Source organism: Rhipicephalus sanguineus, chromosome 4 (assembly GCF_013339695.2).
Source record: "Rhipicephalus sanguineus isolate Rsan-2018 chromosome 4, BIME_Rsan_1.4, whole genome shotgun sequence".
In the NCBI taxonomy this organism is placed as follows: domain Eukaryota; kingdom Metazoa; phylum Arthropoda; class Arachnida; order Ixodida; family Ixodidae; genus Rhipicephalus; species Rhipicephalus sanguineus.
In genome coordinates, this window is record NC_051179.1 from 115811834 (window position 1) to 115831159 (window position 19326).

At 45.7% G+C, this 19326-nt stretch overlaps 1 protein-coding gene across 1 annotated transcript in view; it reads right to left on the reverse strand.

Annotated features, from left to right (window-relative positions):
• Positions 1-98: 98 nt before the first annotated feature.
• The window catches only part of LOC119390609 (glycosyltransferase 8 domain-containing protein 1), a 38512-nt gene continuing 19284 nt past the window's right edge, over positions 99-19326 (reverse strand). The window contains exons 7-8 of the mRNA XM_037658205.2: positions 15609-15709; positions 99-8766 (exon numbers count right to left, since the gene is read on the reverse strand). Of these exons, the coding sequence (XP_037514133.1) occupies positions 8519-8766; positions 15609-15709 (349 nt within the window). The 3' untranslated portion in view covers positions 99-8518. The remainder of the gene's footprint in view (positions 8767-15608; positions 15710-19326) is intronic.

Sequence of the window (19326 nt, forward strand, 5' to 3'; positions counted from 1 at the left end):
GCGCACAAATCTTAGTAACTCTTGATGCACCTGAGTGATGTAAGGAAAGAGAAAAAAGCTAACGAGAGGGAAAATAAACAAAAGCCAATACAGGTGCAAAATGTATACACACAGTTTATTTCTAAACTTCTGTTCAAATAAATTACAATAAATACAGCAAGTTCATGAAGCATCAAATGATGCAACAGTCTATAGTGGCACCGCATCACACACACAACACCACAACTGACAATCCCACGAAGGTAAAAATGACACAACCACTAAATACAAGCAGAAGAATGTGCATGCCTGCGAACAGGTCAGGACATGTCGACAGATCATTAAACCGATCTCACAATTGAGATTCTATGCTCCACCATTGCAACACTTCTCTCACACACATACATCTGCACGCAGCGCGGCCCACATTTCTGCAGTTTGCTGTGACAGACAGACCAGCCAAGAAAAGGGGCAAACACCCTTTCGCAATGAAAAAAAAAAAACACTCTATAAACACTAATAACTGTTGCAATGAAACAACGTGAACGAAAACCCCAAACAACCATGGAGCAATGTGCTGGCTAGTCTTAGACACATTATGAACAGCCTGAACTTCACTGTGCAGCCAAACAATTAATTAAAATGCAGATTACAGCAGCCTTTGCACTGCACCGGGAGTTGTCAAACAACCATGCTGAGATATAGTGCCTGATCTGGAAAGCCAATCCTTTACACAAGGTACGCTCTTTTATCAACATGTTCGCAACGAAAACATCCAGCTGAACATATCTTGAAATCTAGATATCTGGCATTGCCTGGTTTCAAGGAGTCCATTGCAGACACAATATGGCAGTCTGCAATGCACACGGAACACTAACATTTTTAAAATTCATTACCCGCAGCACCAACAGGAATTACAGCGAGGGAGGGTGCACAGATACACACGCAAAAACAAAAAAGGGCTAGAAAGATGGTACATCCACCTATCCTTACAGTGCTGCCGTGTTTTTCACTGTGCCATAAGCTATGCCACAGAAAAAAAAAGAACAACATAAGAAAATGTTTATTCTGTTTCAATCTTAAAAATGACAACACACTTTTGTTGCGCTAACACTTCCTTGCTGACATAAACTGCCCGTCATGGTCAGCCACATCAATTTTCTTCCAAGGACAAGAGAAGCATGATCTCCCACACTGTATGGTTGTCTAGCGGTTGAGCTTGGTACAAAATTGCGCAGAAATATTAAGCTACAGCTACAGCTCAGCCCATCCAGGGATGCAGCTCAGGTCACCGGCTGCTATATTCAACGGGCTCTCTTCAGTTTAACTCCATTTTAGTCGACCAAACGTCTGGTTCCCGCAGAATTCAACTTAACGAAGTTACACTACGGTGTACTTCACTCAATATTTGTGAACAAGGCGTGCAAATAAAAAGCACAAGGTACAGACAATGGTTGAAAAACTACATAATACTCAATCTTTCACAGCCGCTTTCTAAGACACAAAAAGCGTAAGGCTGCTTTATATCACAGCTGAAAAAGAACAAAAACAAAACAAAAAAGGACACTGTGCAGAAATATCTGTGCGTATAGTATAACTTGACCTATAGGGTGAAGCGAGAAAGCGGCTCGAAATGGTGATTCAGTAACAGGAGGTAGCATCGCAAAACAATAAGTAGTGGAAGTGAACAAAAAAAATCTGCACACACTTATCGTAAACGTCACTGCATCAATTACTCTTCAAAGAATGCTACCACATACCACGGGAGCATTAAAACCCAACAATATTTGTTAAATGCAGCTGTGCAAACAAGTAAGTGGAGGAACAGAGAGAAATTGAATACAAACGAGGAACAATATTCTTCTCCATACAGGGGGAGTTCAGAACTGCTGAGATATGCATGTGGTGAGACAATGCTGATAGCTTGATGGGGGGCAGTGCGACAAAGCCACATTGGGTTAGAGAGATTCCAAGCTGGAGGGCTAAGTATTACTGTATTTTCTCGCATATAAGTCACACCCCTAACTTTAAATCTACAAAAACAAAAAAATATCCATATAACCACTGCTATCACCTGCACCCCCACTTTTTAAGCACATTTTCTGTTTTGTTTTTTTGTGCGGGTTACATGTGGGAAAATACGATATATTTTTTTTAACATGCGACACAGAAACGTGCTTTCAGATTACACTTTCGTGCAACCGCGTTGCCAATGGAGGCAAGTGAACCCAGAGCCTTGTTCATTCATCAGGCAGTAGTAAGAAAGGTACGCATTCGGGGTCGAAAAGTGTACACCACTGCAAATGCTACATTGCAACTGCTTAGTACATACCACGCTAGCCTGCCTTGCATCAGCATAGAAGCACATCAAGCCGGATACAAAACAAGCGACAACATGACACTTCAGGCAAGTAAGGCAAGCCAAACGCGGAGTGCCAACATTAGAGAAGTAAAAAAAAATACCGAAGTTTAGGGGAAGGTGGAGGCTTGGAAAGATTTTTAAAAATCCTTGCCGAGGGAATGTCGTTGGAGTCAACGCTTCGGCAAGTGGACTTGTCTCCATCAAGGCCACAACTGCCTTCATCAGCAGAGTGCTTGTGTACGCTTTGCTTGCCCTCCTCCAATGGCCAAAGTGGAGGAGAGGAGAGAAAAGGTGGGGAAGGAAAGGAAAGGACAGAAGGGGGCTATCGAGATGGGCTGTAGAAAAGTGTACACGCACACTCTGCTAAGGAAGGCACTTGCCACCTTGATGAAGACGAGTCCTTGTCAACACTTGTTGAAATGTTGGCTCTAGTGACAAATAATTTTTTTCGGCATTAAAGATGCTGGCACAACACAACTCAAGGAGCTGAGACTCTCGGTACGTCAGAAAAGGTGCAATATGCTAAATACGCTAGACGAGCAAGGGTTGGACTGTTGTCCAGTGTCCTCTGTTTGCAACAAACAAAGATCCACTGGGAACACACAGAAGCTCAGAATTATGTGGAGGTGCACTGCATACAATACAAAAATATGCTCATTCACGCGCATTAGGAAAAAAAAAGGATAATCTCATAAGCAGATCAACAGACTCCTTTTACACTGCAGTCACTCCCACAATGAGAGCAATTAGCAACGACAAGCTTCTGTGCATGCCTGTCATGGTTAACACCAAAACTGCGAAAGACCATAAAAGACCTGGAAAAATGATCCAGTCAGCTGTAGTTATTGAACTGCACATGTGAGGGCCGGTGCGTTGACTACTGAAGATGCATTGCATGCGTTGACTTTCACCCGTAAGCATAATAACATATCCGAACAAGCAATAGAGAAGTTTCAGGACATTTAAATGTGAAAAATACCTTCAAGTATACCGTATTTTTTCACGTATAATCCGTCCCTGCATATAACCTGCACACGCAACTAGTACAAACAGCAGGGGGAAAACATATAAAAGATCCCTGCCCCACATTACCGTGAAGCCACCATCCTTGCAATATCACAAAGCAGTGCCGTGAAGTAAACTTGTGCACTGAAATTCGCATATAACCCGCACCCAGACTTTAGCTATGAATTTTCTGAATATTTTGTGCAGGTTATAAGTGATAAAATACTGGTACCTACACTTCAAATGAGCTTCTCTGAAACAAAGGCCACAACATCAATGAATGTTTGCATTAAAGTCATACGTGTCCTGCGACAATACACATGCAACTGAGCTACTCTGCCGGCTACAGTAAGGCTGGTAGGTGGAAATTGGCGCTCAATAGCCAACACATGTTTGGGAACAGCGAATGCCGCCAAGGAGCTTCTTCAATTTTCTATCCCAGGGCGTGCAGCTTGTGAAGTCGCGTGATACTACATGTTTGTCGTATACGTCCGACAGATCTGACAGTTTAAAAAGGCTACGTGTCCACATCATAAAAAGAAATATATATTTTTGTTGCTCCAGCAGTAGGTGAAGTTCTCCTCACCGTGACACAGCCAGACAATTGAGGATGTTGGTGTGCTGTTTAACAGAATTAGAAGTATGGTCCTAGTATTTAGAAACAAAAAGCCATAGTGAAGGAGCATCTCTCAAGCAGCCCTAGTTGTATCAGTATTTAAGAGAGAGGCGCACACAGTGCAGCACTGTATCTAGAACAACGAAGAAATCTTTCTGCGTGAAACTACAGGTCAGCCTGAAGTGATCTGTGAGGCTACAAGGCCGAAATATGGTCAAGCTGGCCACTTAACTGAAAGCAATGAGTGCTTGTTTTAGTGAGGCGCAAACATGATGTTAAACAATGATACACCTAAAGCTCGATATAATGAACTTCAGGATAACAAAATTCTTGACATAACGACGCAGCATTTCACTCTTTAAAGGTGCACTGACACAAAATTTCGAAGACGAGATAATGAGTGAAATAGATGTATGTGGAGCCATACACAATGTGTATGAAATATCAAGGGCCAATATAGCCTAGAACATACTTAAAATCAATTTTAAAGCGCATGCCGCGCGACTGAGCGAGATGCGAGCGCCTCGCGACGCCGACATCAACGCGGGGGCAATGTAAACAAACCTACATCACGAGTTTGTGTTGGCTGGTTGTTGGTTGTGCCCTTGCGCTTGTGCTACCTGCCATTTCTTCCTCCGTGCCTGCGGCTTTGCGTGTGCTGGTTGTGTTCCCTTCCGCTGTTTGCTCGTCGCGCCATTTGGCAGATGTTATGGCCCGCTCACGCTAGCGGCAAGCCTGCCACAGGACGCTGGCCGTCGCCGCATGCGTGAGAGCTGTCCAACGTGCATGGCAAGCTTTGCCGGCGAGACATTCGTGCCTCCGAAAAACATGGCCGCACTGCCAAAAGCGGTTGTCGCACACTTTGAATCTATCAAGTGGCCACCGTGCGCTCTGTAGCGTGTAAGCTCCGAACTGATGCTTCCATTTACTTTAGATTCATGTCCTTAAGCTTTGACAGTGATGTATTCGTCCCGATTCGGCGCCGCTTTTGAGAGCCATAGTCAAATAATTGATGCTGTAGGCTTAGCGAGTCGAGATGGGTGCGTCCGAATGCTCGGAGGACATAAATTAAGCGTTTGTTAGTTAGATTATGCGTTTGTTAGTTGTTTCTAATCCTCCATAGCTGGCGCCACTTGACCTGGTGCCAGCTTGAGGACACTTTATTTGGTTTTACGCGACACATTTTTAAATGCCGGACAGACTAAGACACTCTATTGACTGCTGGAACCATGCCTGGCAACGACACGGACAACGTCCGCACTTCTAGCGTGAAACATGCGGAACAAGAAGCAAGCAGCTCGCAGCGTCCCGCGTCAGACGAACTGGCGTAGCAGACAAACTGTCAGTGCGGTGCCCACTCGCACCCGCTCTCGCGCGCCGCCTGTCACAATTTTGCATGGTCACGTGGCCAGCTGTGTTTACCTTGCCTCCTGAAGTGCTCCTGCCTAGCTCGGTGCTCTTTGAAACCGAAACTGCGACTGGGCGCTCTAAAACGTCTCTAAATATATAACCGTCGCGCACTCACGCAAACGAGGTTTGCAGCCGTGATAAGTGGGTCATAAGCTATATATTTAAACAAAAAGAACAAGGTCCAAATTTTTGTGTCAGTGCTCCTTTAACTGCTAAGAACACCACGCGTTTATCGACCTCAGCATACTGAAGCGTGTCTATCCAAGATTTCAATATAAGCAAGTTTCACTGCTACAGTAAATGAAATTGAAACTAGTACTTCGAAGTACTCATGGTGCCAGTGGTCAAATGGATATTATGCACTGTTTTTTGCGAACGCATTTTGTAAATCGGGTGAAGGAGAACAGCTGCCGAAGTGGAGCAGCACATTTACAGCAGCAGTTGGGAAGCAACGCTACACCCCTCGCCTCTGCACATCTCTGAGGTCATGTAGGGACATTGTGGTGTGCGAGGCCTCCGAGATTACAGTGCACCATGCCTGAGCAACAGCGAAACACCACCACTTCAGAGGTTGTGCAAGATACCTGCACACACACAAAGAGATTCGTTGCTTTCTTGGAAAGTTTGACAGCGTTTAACAAAAACAGAATGCTTGCACATGGCTAACTTGTCTTGCCACTAGGAGATGGCCCTGATGCAGCTCGGAGCTAATGCCATATTTTCTCCTTTTTTCTATGCTACCAGATACCGTTACTGGATTTCAGCTATGCGTGCAGGGTACAATGTGGCAGACCTATTGTAGATATCCATCTTAACATTCAGTGTTCCTAAACCTTAGGGACAAAGCTTCCAGTTGTCTGCACTGACAATACTTGCCATTTCGGTCCCTAAAAAAATGATTCACAACTTCAACTTGTATATGTTTAATTACTTGGACTGCTTCGCAGTGCTGTCATCGGCTCGCACGGTTTAACTAGGACCCCAATTTCAAACACCTCGCAGCATTCTAATTTCACCAGTGACTTAAATAAATACAAATAGTGACACTGAGGCTTTGGTGCATCACAAATATTGTTGTGGCACGGTTGCAGGCCACAGTGCTGCCGCCCACTCACCACCGAGATTGGTGAAACCTATTTGATGCAGCGCTGATTGTGCCCTGGCCACTAGAGAAGCCAAGCACAACAGATTGTTTTAAAGCCGTGTTGTTGTGCAAGTTCTGTCGGTGTTAAAAAAAAGTGAGACACCATTCTCCATCACACGTGAAACAACTGCACCGGGTTCACAGTGCATTGGTCTGTGGTTTCTACACTGAGCTTCAAAGGGATACTATGGGGAAACAAGAAGCTGGGCTGGAATCAGAGATGGGCCTTCAGGAATGCGCACAGTTCTTTGTTTGGTGCAAAAGATGAATTATTAGTGGAGAAATTCATAACGAGAGACCAAATATCTGCCTCAACTTCGATTGCACCAGACTTGGCATTGAAGCAGTGTTACCGTGGATCTCATTGCTCTCAGCGAACCAGAGGGTGCCTCATGATATGTCACCACATGCATTAGCTTTAGCAGAGTGCAACGTTGGAAAAGTTGGTGCATAGCTTAATGAAAGATTTGTGGCACAAACTGAGAACATTTTATCCTTTACTCGTTTTTTTTTCCTTGTCCTCAATTTGTACCTCAAATCAGCATTCGTAAGCGGTCGCTGTTTTCATGTTTGTTGTGAGGGATGCTGTTACTGACGCTGAAGCTCACAACGAAGATCTTGCAAGGGGAGCAGGTTTGCATTTCGGCAACTTCAGTCAAATAGAGCACGAAATGATTCTCACGGGGCAGGTGTGCCTGACAATGGAACAGCAGTCATGCCGACAGAAGGCAAAGTCTTTTCGCCGACGGAAGGCAAGGCGTCCAGTTGTCGAATGCTGTTTATGTGTTTAAGGTTTGTTTTGTTTTGCGTTTCCATTAACAGTAATGAAAAGCTCTCAATCTATTGTCATTGAACTGCATTTGTGATCTCTGACGTCAAGAACGTCTAATGCAGAAAATTTGAAAGAGTTTCAGCACTTATTCTTCAGTTTTTCACTATTTTACCGCTCATTAAAGCTGTGTTCACAGTACATAATGGCACAACTGAGATTGCAATAACTGTCATTACAGCTGAACTTCCTGTTTCTCTTTAGTGTCCCTTTAAAACACCATTTTAATACTCAAAGTATCTTATATGACTAACGAGCCTCACAGCTACTTTACAAACACACATTAAACTAAACAGCAAATAATGCCTTGCTAAAACGAAATTAGTCCATTCCATAATGAGAAGCATATTATAGGACAGCTGCAGATCAACATGCTAGCAAAACAATGAAAAATACCTTCATTTTCCTAAGCATAACATGTCATTGTGGCATGCATAACTAGTATTTCCAGTTGTGAAAGTGATAGTAGTACTAGTTCGGTCTAGATAACATAAAGAGAAGTTGAGATTCAAATGGACTATCATGACTTCGCAAAACAGTCTTCGTGTCTATGTGCCTCCTAACGGTCATTCTTGTTACGAGTGCACATTGCACAATGTAAGCACAATGTATGCTCCCTCTGCAGCCTTCGAAAAATAATTGGCCCATACGTCATTCATATGTGACAAAGTTGATGAACTTCAGCTCACATAGAGGTGTTCATAATTGTTGCCTCCAAAGCTCTCAAGGCGGGATCAGTCGAGATCCATTCTCTAAAATTGGGGTTATAAATTAAGGTTGTCATTCTGACGAGTACCACGACTAAGAGACAAGATGTGAGAAACGTCGCCCAGTCAATGTAAGGCTGCAAAAGAGCGAAGAAAATAAAAGGAACTAGGCGTTGCCTCACGAGAGGATCTACAGCTAGGAAAACAAAGAACCGGTAGAGCTTGCTTCCCAAACATTCAGCCTCAGATCGACACAATCACCTGTCCCGTTTGCTTCCGTTTTTGATTCCTTGCCCGTTCGTTGTGCTGTTTCCGCATCTAGGACTGCCACTGAAAGCTCGGTGTCCTGACTTGTGGCAATCCTGTCCCAATCCTTTCTCGCACCTTCTCTCTGTCGTCTTTGCCATAAAGCCTTGCAACCAACACAACCAGTGTTGGGCAACCGACCCAGGTTGCCATCCTGCCTTCAGACCAGGTTGAGCCGTCGATCTGGCTGTGCGGACGTAGACTTCTGGGAGCGCTGACCGGATGCGGGCGAGGCGGCCCCCCCTCGGGAGGCCGGCCGGAAGCGGCCCGTCGGATCTGGCACAAAGTACCTGTGCCAGATGTCCGAGTATGGAGAGCGGGCGTTCCATGGCTTGAAGCGACCCGACCACTGCAACAACTTGGCACTGGTCACAAAGAGACGTGAGTACTGGCTCCCTGGGGTCACCCCTGCGTTGCATACATACAGTAAGGTAAGTGTGACTGTCACTTCTTTGGCTCATGGTAAAGTGCAAGCAACTTTGAACAGTAGCAGGACCTGAATTTCAGTAGCATGCTAGTGATAATTGGTAAAATATGTTACATCTAAAATCTACTATTCTTATCGCATGTAAACAAGCCTTTAAACTTAAAAAGCAATCGATATGCGGGTAATATCTTAATTGAGCCTTGAAGTGGGGCTTTGCAGCAAAGCGGATTTTTCCTAGACGGATGTTTTCACTGCATAGCACTGCTTGGCTGCAGTGAAACCACCTTTACAGGAGAATTACGTGCGGTCCAATATATGCCTATTCGTTCATTTCGAATACTTCGAATAATTTAAATTTGTGTCGAAGCGAATTCGAATACTGCAATATTCGTTCAAATATTCGAAGTGCTTGAATATTCGCACGTGCCTACTTATTTCGGGATATCAAAGGGTGTACTCTTCACTATCTTAAAAGTAAAATGTTGCTAACGTAGAATTGCTGAGGAAAGTACACTCACACAGACAGCAACTGAGTGAGCTAACTAAAGCTTCTGCAAGCAGTACAGAGCTTAAACAGCCAATTACAGTGGAACCCCGCTGTTACGTTCCTCACTGCTGCGTTTTCCCGGCTGTTACGTCGTTTTCCACCGGTCCCGGCATAGCTCCCATAGGATACAATGTATTGGGAACCCCGCTGTTACGTCGTAATTGTCGGACCGTTCCCGTATGATACGTCGCGAAGTGCGCTCGGAGCCGACCGAGTGACTACCAGAGAGCGGCCATGGTGCATTTTCACGCAGCTTGGCCTCGTTTGACCATAACATTAGCCGCATGAGAGGCGCAAGCAACAGAATCTTTCAATTGATGCACACAAAAGCATGGCCTTCGAGATTCAAATTGCAAAGATGGCGTCTATGACGTAACTGCTCGCGAAAGCAAGGCCTTCGAGATTGGCATTTACTATTGACAAAAGCATAGCCTTTGAGATTTGTATTGCACAAACATGGCGTGTATGACGTAGTTGCTTGTGAAAGCAAGGCCTTCGAGATTGGCATTCACTTCTGCCATCGCGTTGGCGTAGACTCATCATCATCGTTATTTGTTGGAGAACGGGAGGAGTTCGAGCTGGTTGGAGCTCGCATGGTCGTGCGTGCGGTTCGCGGTCGGACTCGCCGCGCCGGCCGTGATTGTGTGTGCTTAGTTCTTTCATGCCTACAGCTATTGGTGTTAAAAAAAATCACATACGTTGATTCCATTTCTATGGATGAGGCCGTCCTAAGCTCCGCGTTTCTATCCATCGACTAGATCGCGGCTGAGCGCGCCAATTTTCGTGCTGCTCGTAAGAATTGAAATAAAATTCTGTACCACTAAATATTTTGCCGTTTTTCCTGTTTTTCGGCTCTTACGTTTCCCGTCTCTTACGTTTATTTCCTACGGTCCCTTCAAAAACGTATCAGCGGGGTTCTACTCTAATTGGAGCTGCCTGTGCTTACAAGTTACAGTGTAAGCTACCCTGAAAAGTAATGTGATATTCTGTGATAAAATTGTCTTCTGAACTTCCACTGAACTAAAAGACGTCTGGCACTATCGTAAAATCTCAATGATATGCTCAAGGTTGATTCGAATATTACGATGACGCAAATTTTAAAAATGTTCTGGATGTACTACGTTATATACAGTAGAACCTCGTTGATACGTTCCCGCTTAGTACGATTTCCCGGCTCCTACGCTCGAAATCGCGAAAATTAAAAATAACCCAATACAGTTGTGTGCAATGCGTTCCGGTTAATACGTTCCCGGAAAATACGATTATTCGGCAGCAACGTTCAGCACCGCGGAAAACTGCGGTCGTATGATACGTTTTGTAGTCAGAAACTCCCATTCAGGTGCGCAAAAAGGGCCCTCTCATGTACTTCTGAAGTGTGAAGTGGCAGACAGTCGCCGCGCGGCGACGGCGGCTTTTCCGCAGTGCTTTTCCCCCCTCCGCGCTTTCTCTCCTTTGCTCATTGTCCCCTCCGCGTCTCTTCCGAATTGCTCGATCGTCCCCTCCGTGTATTCTCCGAATTGCTCAATCGCCGCTCTCTGTCAGCCACACTCCGACCCCAAGGCAGGTGGCGACACTGGCCGTCAAAATCTTCAAACGGCTTTAAAAAAAAAGAAAAGTCTTTTCTGTAGCACAGAAGTGTTAATTTCAAGGGCTCGTTTTCTTTTGTTATACACAATATTAATGAGAACTAACAGACAATAATGCCAAGGAAAGTATAGGGGATGTTTTTAGTAATCAATGTAAGGTAATTGTGAAGAAAGATAAGTGGACGAAAAGATAGCTTGCCGCGGGCAGGGACCGAACCTGCGACCTTCGAATAACGCGTCCGATGCTCTACCAACTGAGCTACCGCGGCGGCCGTCCCCCCGTCCACTTTATAGGGTATATGTGTGCATTTAAACGTGGGAGCGTCAGTCAGCGCCGCCAGTAGCCATGACGGCGAGTGTGGAACACTCTTTTTCTGCCTGTTGGCGTCACGTAGCACGTGAACTTATTACGAGCTGGCAGCTGACCAATAATCCCTCGCATACTACCTGAAAGCATCAAGTCTGCCAGAACGAGACCCTCGCTATGAATGAAGGAAAGAAGTGTTAATTTCAAGGGCTCGTTTTCTTTGTTATACACAATATTAATGAGAACTAACAGACAATAATGCCAGGGAAAGTATAGGGGATGTTTTTAGTAATCAATGTAAGGTAATTGTGAAGAAAGATAAGTGGACGAAAAGATAGCTTGCCGCGGGCAGGGACCGAACCTGCGACCTTCGAATAACGCGTCCGATGCTCTACCAACTGAGCTACCGCGGCGGCCATCCCCCCGTCCACTTTATAGGGTATATGTGTGCATTTAAACGTGGGAGCGTCAGTCAGCGCCGCCAGTAGCCATGACGGCGAGTGTGGAACACTCTTTTTCTGCCTGTTGGCGTCACGTAGCACGTGAACTTATTACGAGCTGGCAGCTGACCAATAATCCCTCGCATACTACCTGAAAGCATCAAGTCTGCCAGAACGAGACCCTCGCTATGAATGAAGGAAAGAAGTGTTAATTTCAAGGGCTCGTTTTCTTTGTTATACACAATATTAATGAGAACTAACAGACAATAATGCCAAGGAAAGTATAGGGGATGTTTTTAGTAATCAATGTAAGGTAAATGTGAAGAAAGATAAGTGGACGAAAAGATAGCTTGCCGCGGGCAGGGACCGAACCTGCGACCTTCGAATAACGCGTCCGATGCTCTACCAACTGAGCTACCGCGGCGGCCATCCCCCCGTCCACTTTATAGGGTATATGTGTGCATTTAAACTCATTAATTAATTATTTTATTAATTAATTAATTAATTAATTAAATTAACTTAATTATTAATTATTTAAAAATTATAGGGTATATGTGTGCATCTTTTCGTCCACTTATCTTTCTTCACAATTACCTTACATTGATTACTAAAAACATCCCCTATACTTTCCTTGGCATTATTGTCTGTTAGTTCTCATTAATTTTCTGTAGCACGTGGCACGATTTTGCTGAGCATTGCAAATCCTTCATCCATAGCACGGTACTAGATGCACACTCAATCCACACACTTTTGTTCAGACCCCATGGCTACAACAGCCGGGGGAACTAACAATACGGCCCAAAGAATGGAAGCTGTCGCTCGTCCAGTCCGCCACGGTTCGGTACAAGACCTACGGAAATGCACATGCCGTCGCCGCATCGCCGCCGCGACACGTAACCATAGCAACGCTGCCACTGTGCCCAGTGAATATGGCTGACAATTTCCCCTACGCTTTTCTCCCGGAGTGCGTTCGTTTTTCTCTGGCTGGACAATTCTGCCCACCAGCGGGTCGTCAAAAGCTGCCAGAAAAAAATTTTTCTGGGAAGATATCTGAGAGTTTTCTGGTGATCAGGCAAGACGATGCGCGCTCACCGCCATCTTTGTCAGGACTCGATGGATCGCAAGCGGGCACTTGGAAACTTCACCTTCGGTTGCCATTACACAGAGCGTTATCTTTTAAAGCCTGTTCCGCCGTGCGAGATGGTGCGATTACGAGTGGCGGCGAACATACCAGCGCATTCTCAAGTTGACGTAGTATGCGATAGCCGCGAGCAGCTGTCGCTTTCGGGACGCTTATCACTTTCGCGAGATTTCGCAAATCGTGTTGTACCGCGATTGTTACGTGCACTGCGCAGAGTTGAGCTTGTTAAGCCTTTAGTGGGGCGGCAATTTTCTTCATGGACGGGGCGAGTCGCGCGTGATCTTGCGAACGTACGTGATCGTATGCCATATGCGTATGCTCGAGATTATAACTCCCACTCTTCGGCAAACCTAGCCTCATATTTCCAAGCGGCAATGCAGAAAAAACCGACGCTCATGCGGCGCAGTTTCGTCTGCTGACACGGCGGTAGCATTTCTATACGTTTACGCTGCTTGTCCCAGAGTTCGATTCTGCAATATTCGGGTTGTCTCGGGATTTCAACACACGTGACCACGACGTTATTTCCAGTCAGGAGCAGAACTAGCTGGCTGACCTCTGGTTGCCAGCGAGATGCCAGGGGTTTGAAAATCGAAGAGTCCCTCCATGTCTTTTTGAGAAATAAATATTTTTTGCCCATGCACCTCAATATGGGCTTGTCCGCCTCAATTTTTACTGGATTCGGATCGTATGTTTTCCCGGATCATACGTTTATTTTCTGCATTTTTTTCGGAAACGTATCAACGAGGTTCTACTGTATATAAAAAACATTATCATTCAGGCTTATACGAACAGTTTTTTAATCTTTCTTGGGTGATCCTAATGATGTATAAGCCACGGGTCCGTTTAAGACGGAGTTTATGAGGAAATTCGTGGCAGGGAAGTTCAAACAAGCACTAGGAACTTTATAGTGCAGAAGTTATTACAGCATAGACCGCTTATAACGTAAGTCGCCGGAGTCGCGAATATCCGCACTATAAGCGGTACCGCACTATAACCAAAACAACATTTTTGAAAGGTTGCACGTGTACAAAACATGACCAACAGGCAGGCGCGCGATTCCGACTATCGCGGCATGCGACTGGGGCGTAAGTTTGCATCTGCTTACATTTGAAAATGTTGAACTGTTAGCGTCCGCGGACCTGCGGTGCCGACATAACGAACGTGGAAAAAATGCACCGTCACGGGAAGTCGCCGCGGTAACACACTGCGCGTCCGCGATGTTGAAAACGGTGGCGACCACAAACCACCACTCGAGTGTTTCACACGCACGCCCGCGTTTTCGTAAAAGATGCAAGTCACCCCTTCTAAATGCAACAATTGCAAAATGTTTCATTGACTCGGCACCAAACCGCAACTTCTGTAGTCCGCGGCCACCGACATGGCAGCTAGCGCTCGTTAGGCCTAGCGTGCGCGTTGCAACTTGGCATGCCACCGCGAGAAGCTTGCCCTAGGCAACACGGAGATCGGGAGTAGAAGAGATCGCACTCGCGAGCTAAACCAAGGGCATCACGCGTGAAACGAAGTTTCGGTTCGCGATCGGGAGAACAGCCGCGGCAACTATCCTGAAAAGGTCTTTCAAGCTTGTAAGTCCGCCTGTTGGTGACAAAGGCGAAAGCTCAATCGCGTCTCAAAGCATTGTTACTTGCGAGGGAATCGAGGTTGCACGCGCGATATCTGCGCTCTACCGACGATGCAACGACGAAGCGCGCATGTCAAGCGGCCGAAGGGGGCAAAGGCTTCTTCGTCGGCCGCGCAACCGCTCCCCCTCCTCACACCACGCACCTGCGCCGGGCTGCTGTCCCCCACAGCCATCCCTTTTTTTTTCTCCCCCCGCTCCTTGTTCGTTCGTTCCGCGACCCCTCCTCCTTTGTAATGCCGTCGCCGCTCTCTCCCCCGCCGGCGCATCTCCGCTGAGAAGCACGCTCGCACCCTCGCATCTCTGACAATGTTCCGGCAGCCGCATTATAACCGGTCTTTCATCTCGGGGGTCTGCACAATAAGCGGTATGCGTATACATAGAGTTCTATGGGAGAGTAAACGGGAGTCAGAAAAAACCGCATTATAGCCGGTACTGCACTGTAAGCGGTTACGTTATAAGTGGTCTGAGCTGTAAGTCTAATCAGCTTTGTGTCCATTTTCACCTGTCAGTTGGCTTGTTTGGGATCCTACGAATGCAAGATAATTTGCACGCTCTTGAAGAATTCCAATAACCGAGATTCTACTGCACTCGAAACGTATAACACCGGGTGGAGGGCACTGATGACCAGCATTTTCTTGGTAATGCACTAGCACTGCAGTAGGCTGATGGTGATTATGCCACCAGTGGTAGTAGAGCAACTAGTGCTATTTAGTAGTGGCTTGCAGATATTAACCAGCTTGCAGGCAGGCATGGACATCACAACTGAGCTACCTCAGAGAACACACACATTGGTATGTGCTTGATTCATCTGAATGAGGACTGTTGCGCACAAAAAACTGGGACCCAAGAAGGAACACAGACAGACAGACGAAGCGCAAACTAACAACAGTCTATTGGCGGGAAATGTGACCTTATTTATACCTACATTCGAACACTCATTGCATACTTCAAGGCAAAGCAAAAGCAAAACCTTAACATGCACGTGTTGTACCAGTGAGATACGCAATTTCTTTGGTTGATAAAAATATAGTAGATGGTATGCTGTATATCTTTATCAGCCAAAGAAATTGCATATCGCATCGGTACGACACGTGCATGTTAAGGTCTTGTTTTGCCCCTACCCCCAAAAAACTTTCGGCCTACGTCTGTGACACACTCCTTACCTAGGTTGCGGACATGCCACTGGGGGTCTAGGAGGCTGGTTTTGTTGTGAAGTGCCAGCAGCAGGGGCCCCAGAGGTCCCTCCCGCTTGAAGATTTTCTCCCTGGATGAGTGTTAAGAAACAAAAATTATTTCAGGTTAGACACATGAATAATTGCCATGAAACCTTTACACTACCACCACTACCTTATACAGATATTTTATCAGCATAGACAGAAAATAATCCTCCTCATCCCCGTTCTTTTTGTCTTACAAATTGGATGCGTCAGCAAGTGTTTAGCAGGGCTTCTCCAATTTTCTGGCTTTGATGAAGCCACATACACAAAAACCTCCTTACAGAAGACACTCAAGGCACCTAGGGAAAATGCCACTTGTAACCAAAAGTTCTAAAAACACTGAAGTGTCTTACAAGACCACCTTGATATACATCTGTATCAAAATGTTTTAAACAGATCTGCAGGCAATTAATCAGGATGGCTTAAAGGGATACTGAGCAAAACTTAGAAAAATGTCGAAAACATTGAAATTCTGCTTGGAAAATGCGACTACAGTCAACTGCCGATTTTTCGGACGCCCGATATTCCGGACATGCTCGAAAATTCGGACGCTTTCGCCGCACCGTCACCAGCCCCATAGACGTCAATGTATTAGAACGTCCGAAATTTCGGACGCTGAAGCTATTCCGCGTCTGATTTTTTGGACTTTCTGCCCAAATTGCAGGTCTGAAAGGCATTATTTGAAGCCCCCACCTCTGCCGCGCCTATCATCTCGTAGGTTCGAACCAGCGCTTTCGCGAGTCGATCTGTTTGCGACAGTAGCACAGTCCGAAAGTCAGCTTTGCCGCAATGGCAAAGCGTTATGGGGTGAAGCAGACCAGAAATTCAAAGGGGCCGCTATTGCGGCGATGTTACGCATAAGCAGCGGAAATGCACGGTGCATGATGGCGGCAGCTGGCAAACGCGCCAGTACGGCTTAATCGCTGACAACCCTTACGATAAGCATTTTCAGTTAACTGCTCGGTAGTGCACGTGGCCTAACGCAGTTGCATGCGTACTGCACGCATTTAATAGGCGAGAACCCAAATGCGACGCGCCGCCATTCCTGCTGCCTCTTTGTGCAAGACCGCTAAGTGCGCCGCATAGATGCGTTGCCTTCGCGGACGAAACCAGCTCGCCACTGCCGCGCCCGTGTGCGGTCAGGAACTAAGTGCGCATCACGAACCCTTTCATGATAAATGCGTGCGTACGATACAGCAACAGTAAAGTGACGGCGCCAGCTTAGTTGGCGATGTGCTGCACACAACTAGAAACGACCGGCTTGACACGGCAGCAAATGCTGCGAATCGGCGGCGATTCGGCGATGTGTGTACGCATGTTTACATGCGCACACGCATCGGGGAAGGCCGGATGAGTCGTCCGCTCTTCCGTCACAGTCTTTGTGTTCCGCGTCATCGTTTACAAACGCTTCATGCGAGATAGCCGTAATCTATTCCGCGCTTTGCTGTTATCAGCGGCGCTCATCACGAGATGCAAAGGTGGCGGTTGGCACGTACGTAGTTAAGCGGGGTTCGCGGCAGGTACCGAATGTATTTGCGAGAGCCTGGGCGCGCACCAAAATACCTGATAATTGTACTGGGAGGCATTAAAGCTATTTTGGACGTGGCTGTGGAGATTTGACCACTTGAGCAGAATAAAAAAGCATGAATTTGTTTTTTCGGACTGCCCGATTTTTCAGACGATTTCGCGGTCCCTCGGGAGTCCGAAAAATCGGCAGTTGACTGTATTCCAATAAACAGAGTTTATTTCACATATTTTTTTAATAGTTGGCTGTATTTTGGAAGGACTTTCAGTGCGTGGCAGCTGCACATTTTCCCGTCCTGCTACTTCCCTTTCTCAACCTCTCCTTTGCATACCACTCTCCCCCTTCCGCAAAGGTGCCAAGATGTGCCCCACCATTTAGGGGCGTTACCCCAGCCGGGAGCACTGTTCGCTGCCAGTGCCTTTCGTAGCAGTTCTACGAACCGCGGTGGGAGCTGAGCGGGTTGAGAGACGCGGGCGTTGTAGGCACGCCCATTTCCAGTGACGTTGCACACCACCTCCTCTCATTCGTGAGCTTTAAACGCTTTAAATTCACTATTTTGCGCAACTTTCTGTCTGAAATGAAGGATGTGTCTACCAATTTCAGCACCCAATATTTCAGTTTGGCTGAAAATATTGGCAGCAAAAATTTCGTTCAGTATCCCTTTAAAGAAGCCATTGAAAGTAGTTTGTCTTTTAGTGACTGCAGACTGTATTAGCTTCCTTCTCAACTTCTTGTCGTGAAGCACTTGACTTTGCAAGCCTTCGTATTGGTCACAATGCCTTCGAAGTGCTCTTAAGTATTCATGAGGCTCAAGTGCCTACACTTTATGCCTTGCAATGTCTTCATCATAATGCATAATGACAGAAAGTTCAGCAAAATTTGTAGTCACGACCATACATGAGGTCACAACCAAAGATCCAGCTGCGGAACTGAACATAATCAAGTCAAGGGAATGAAAGTTGCAGCACATATCAGTTGGTCATACGTCGGCGGCATTGTGTGAGCACGTCTGGGTTGTCTCTCTCGCAAATAGTGAGGAAATCACTCTAGAGACCTGAAAACGTTGCCCTTAGCAACCGAGTGTCTCTTGTAACCATGTCATTTGTAGGCAACGTAGTTAACATGGCGACCACAGGGAAACCAACGAACCACTTTTAAACTGTCTTTTATATAAACAGTGTCTCTTGTAACGAGATTTTACTGTAGGTTTTTGGAATGTGCCACGGAACCCCTCCTCTTTTTCCGCTGCTATGCTTTAAGCATACAGAGAACGGAGAGGGCGGGGTGACGACACTTCTACCTCCACTTTACCCATCGCAAGTGTCGCTTCCACAGCGTTCACTGTTATTTTTAATCATGAAGGAACTTCAACTTGAAGAAATCTTGATCAGGAACTCACACTGATATATAAGATAGACAAGTTATCTTTTTTTCCCCCAGCACCGCTCTGCTCAATAAGTGCACGTTGAACGTCCAACAGCTGCTTCAGCCATTATGGGCAGTAAACAATGCTTTCATGCTAGGCTTGTGCAAATATTCGAGCAGTTCGAATATTCGAATTCGCTTCGAAATAAATTTAAATTATTTGAAATTTCGAAATATTCGAAATGAATGAATAGCCTTATCCTGTCAAAATGAACGACAGACATACGTATATAAACCGCATGTAACCACCTGTAAAGTTGGTTTCATTGCAGTGCAGGGGTGCTATACCGTGAATACACATTTTCAGGAGAAATCTGCACTGCCACGAAGCCTCACTTCAAGGTTATATGAACAAATTACCCTCACATCGTTTCACCACTTCTTAAGTTTTTTTAAAAGATCGTTATACCGGTTTATATGATTTAAGTACGTTTTAAAACATATTTTGCAGGTGATCACTTGCATTCTACCGAAAGTCAAATCCTGCTACTATTCGAAGTTTCTTCCACTTCTTTTTGAACCAAAGCTAATGACATTTGCCCATGCCTTGTTTCAATTTTAAAAAATATTGTGCAGGTTAGTTGGGTCATGACAAATATGCTAATTTTTCTTTCTAATGCGTGATATATACTATTTGAATTAGATTTGAAATTATCTGACCAAATCACTATTTGCTTTGAACCTCCAATTTAGTATTCGCACAAGCCTAATTAT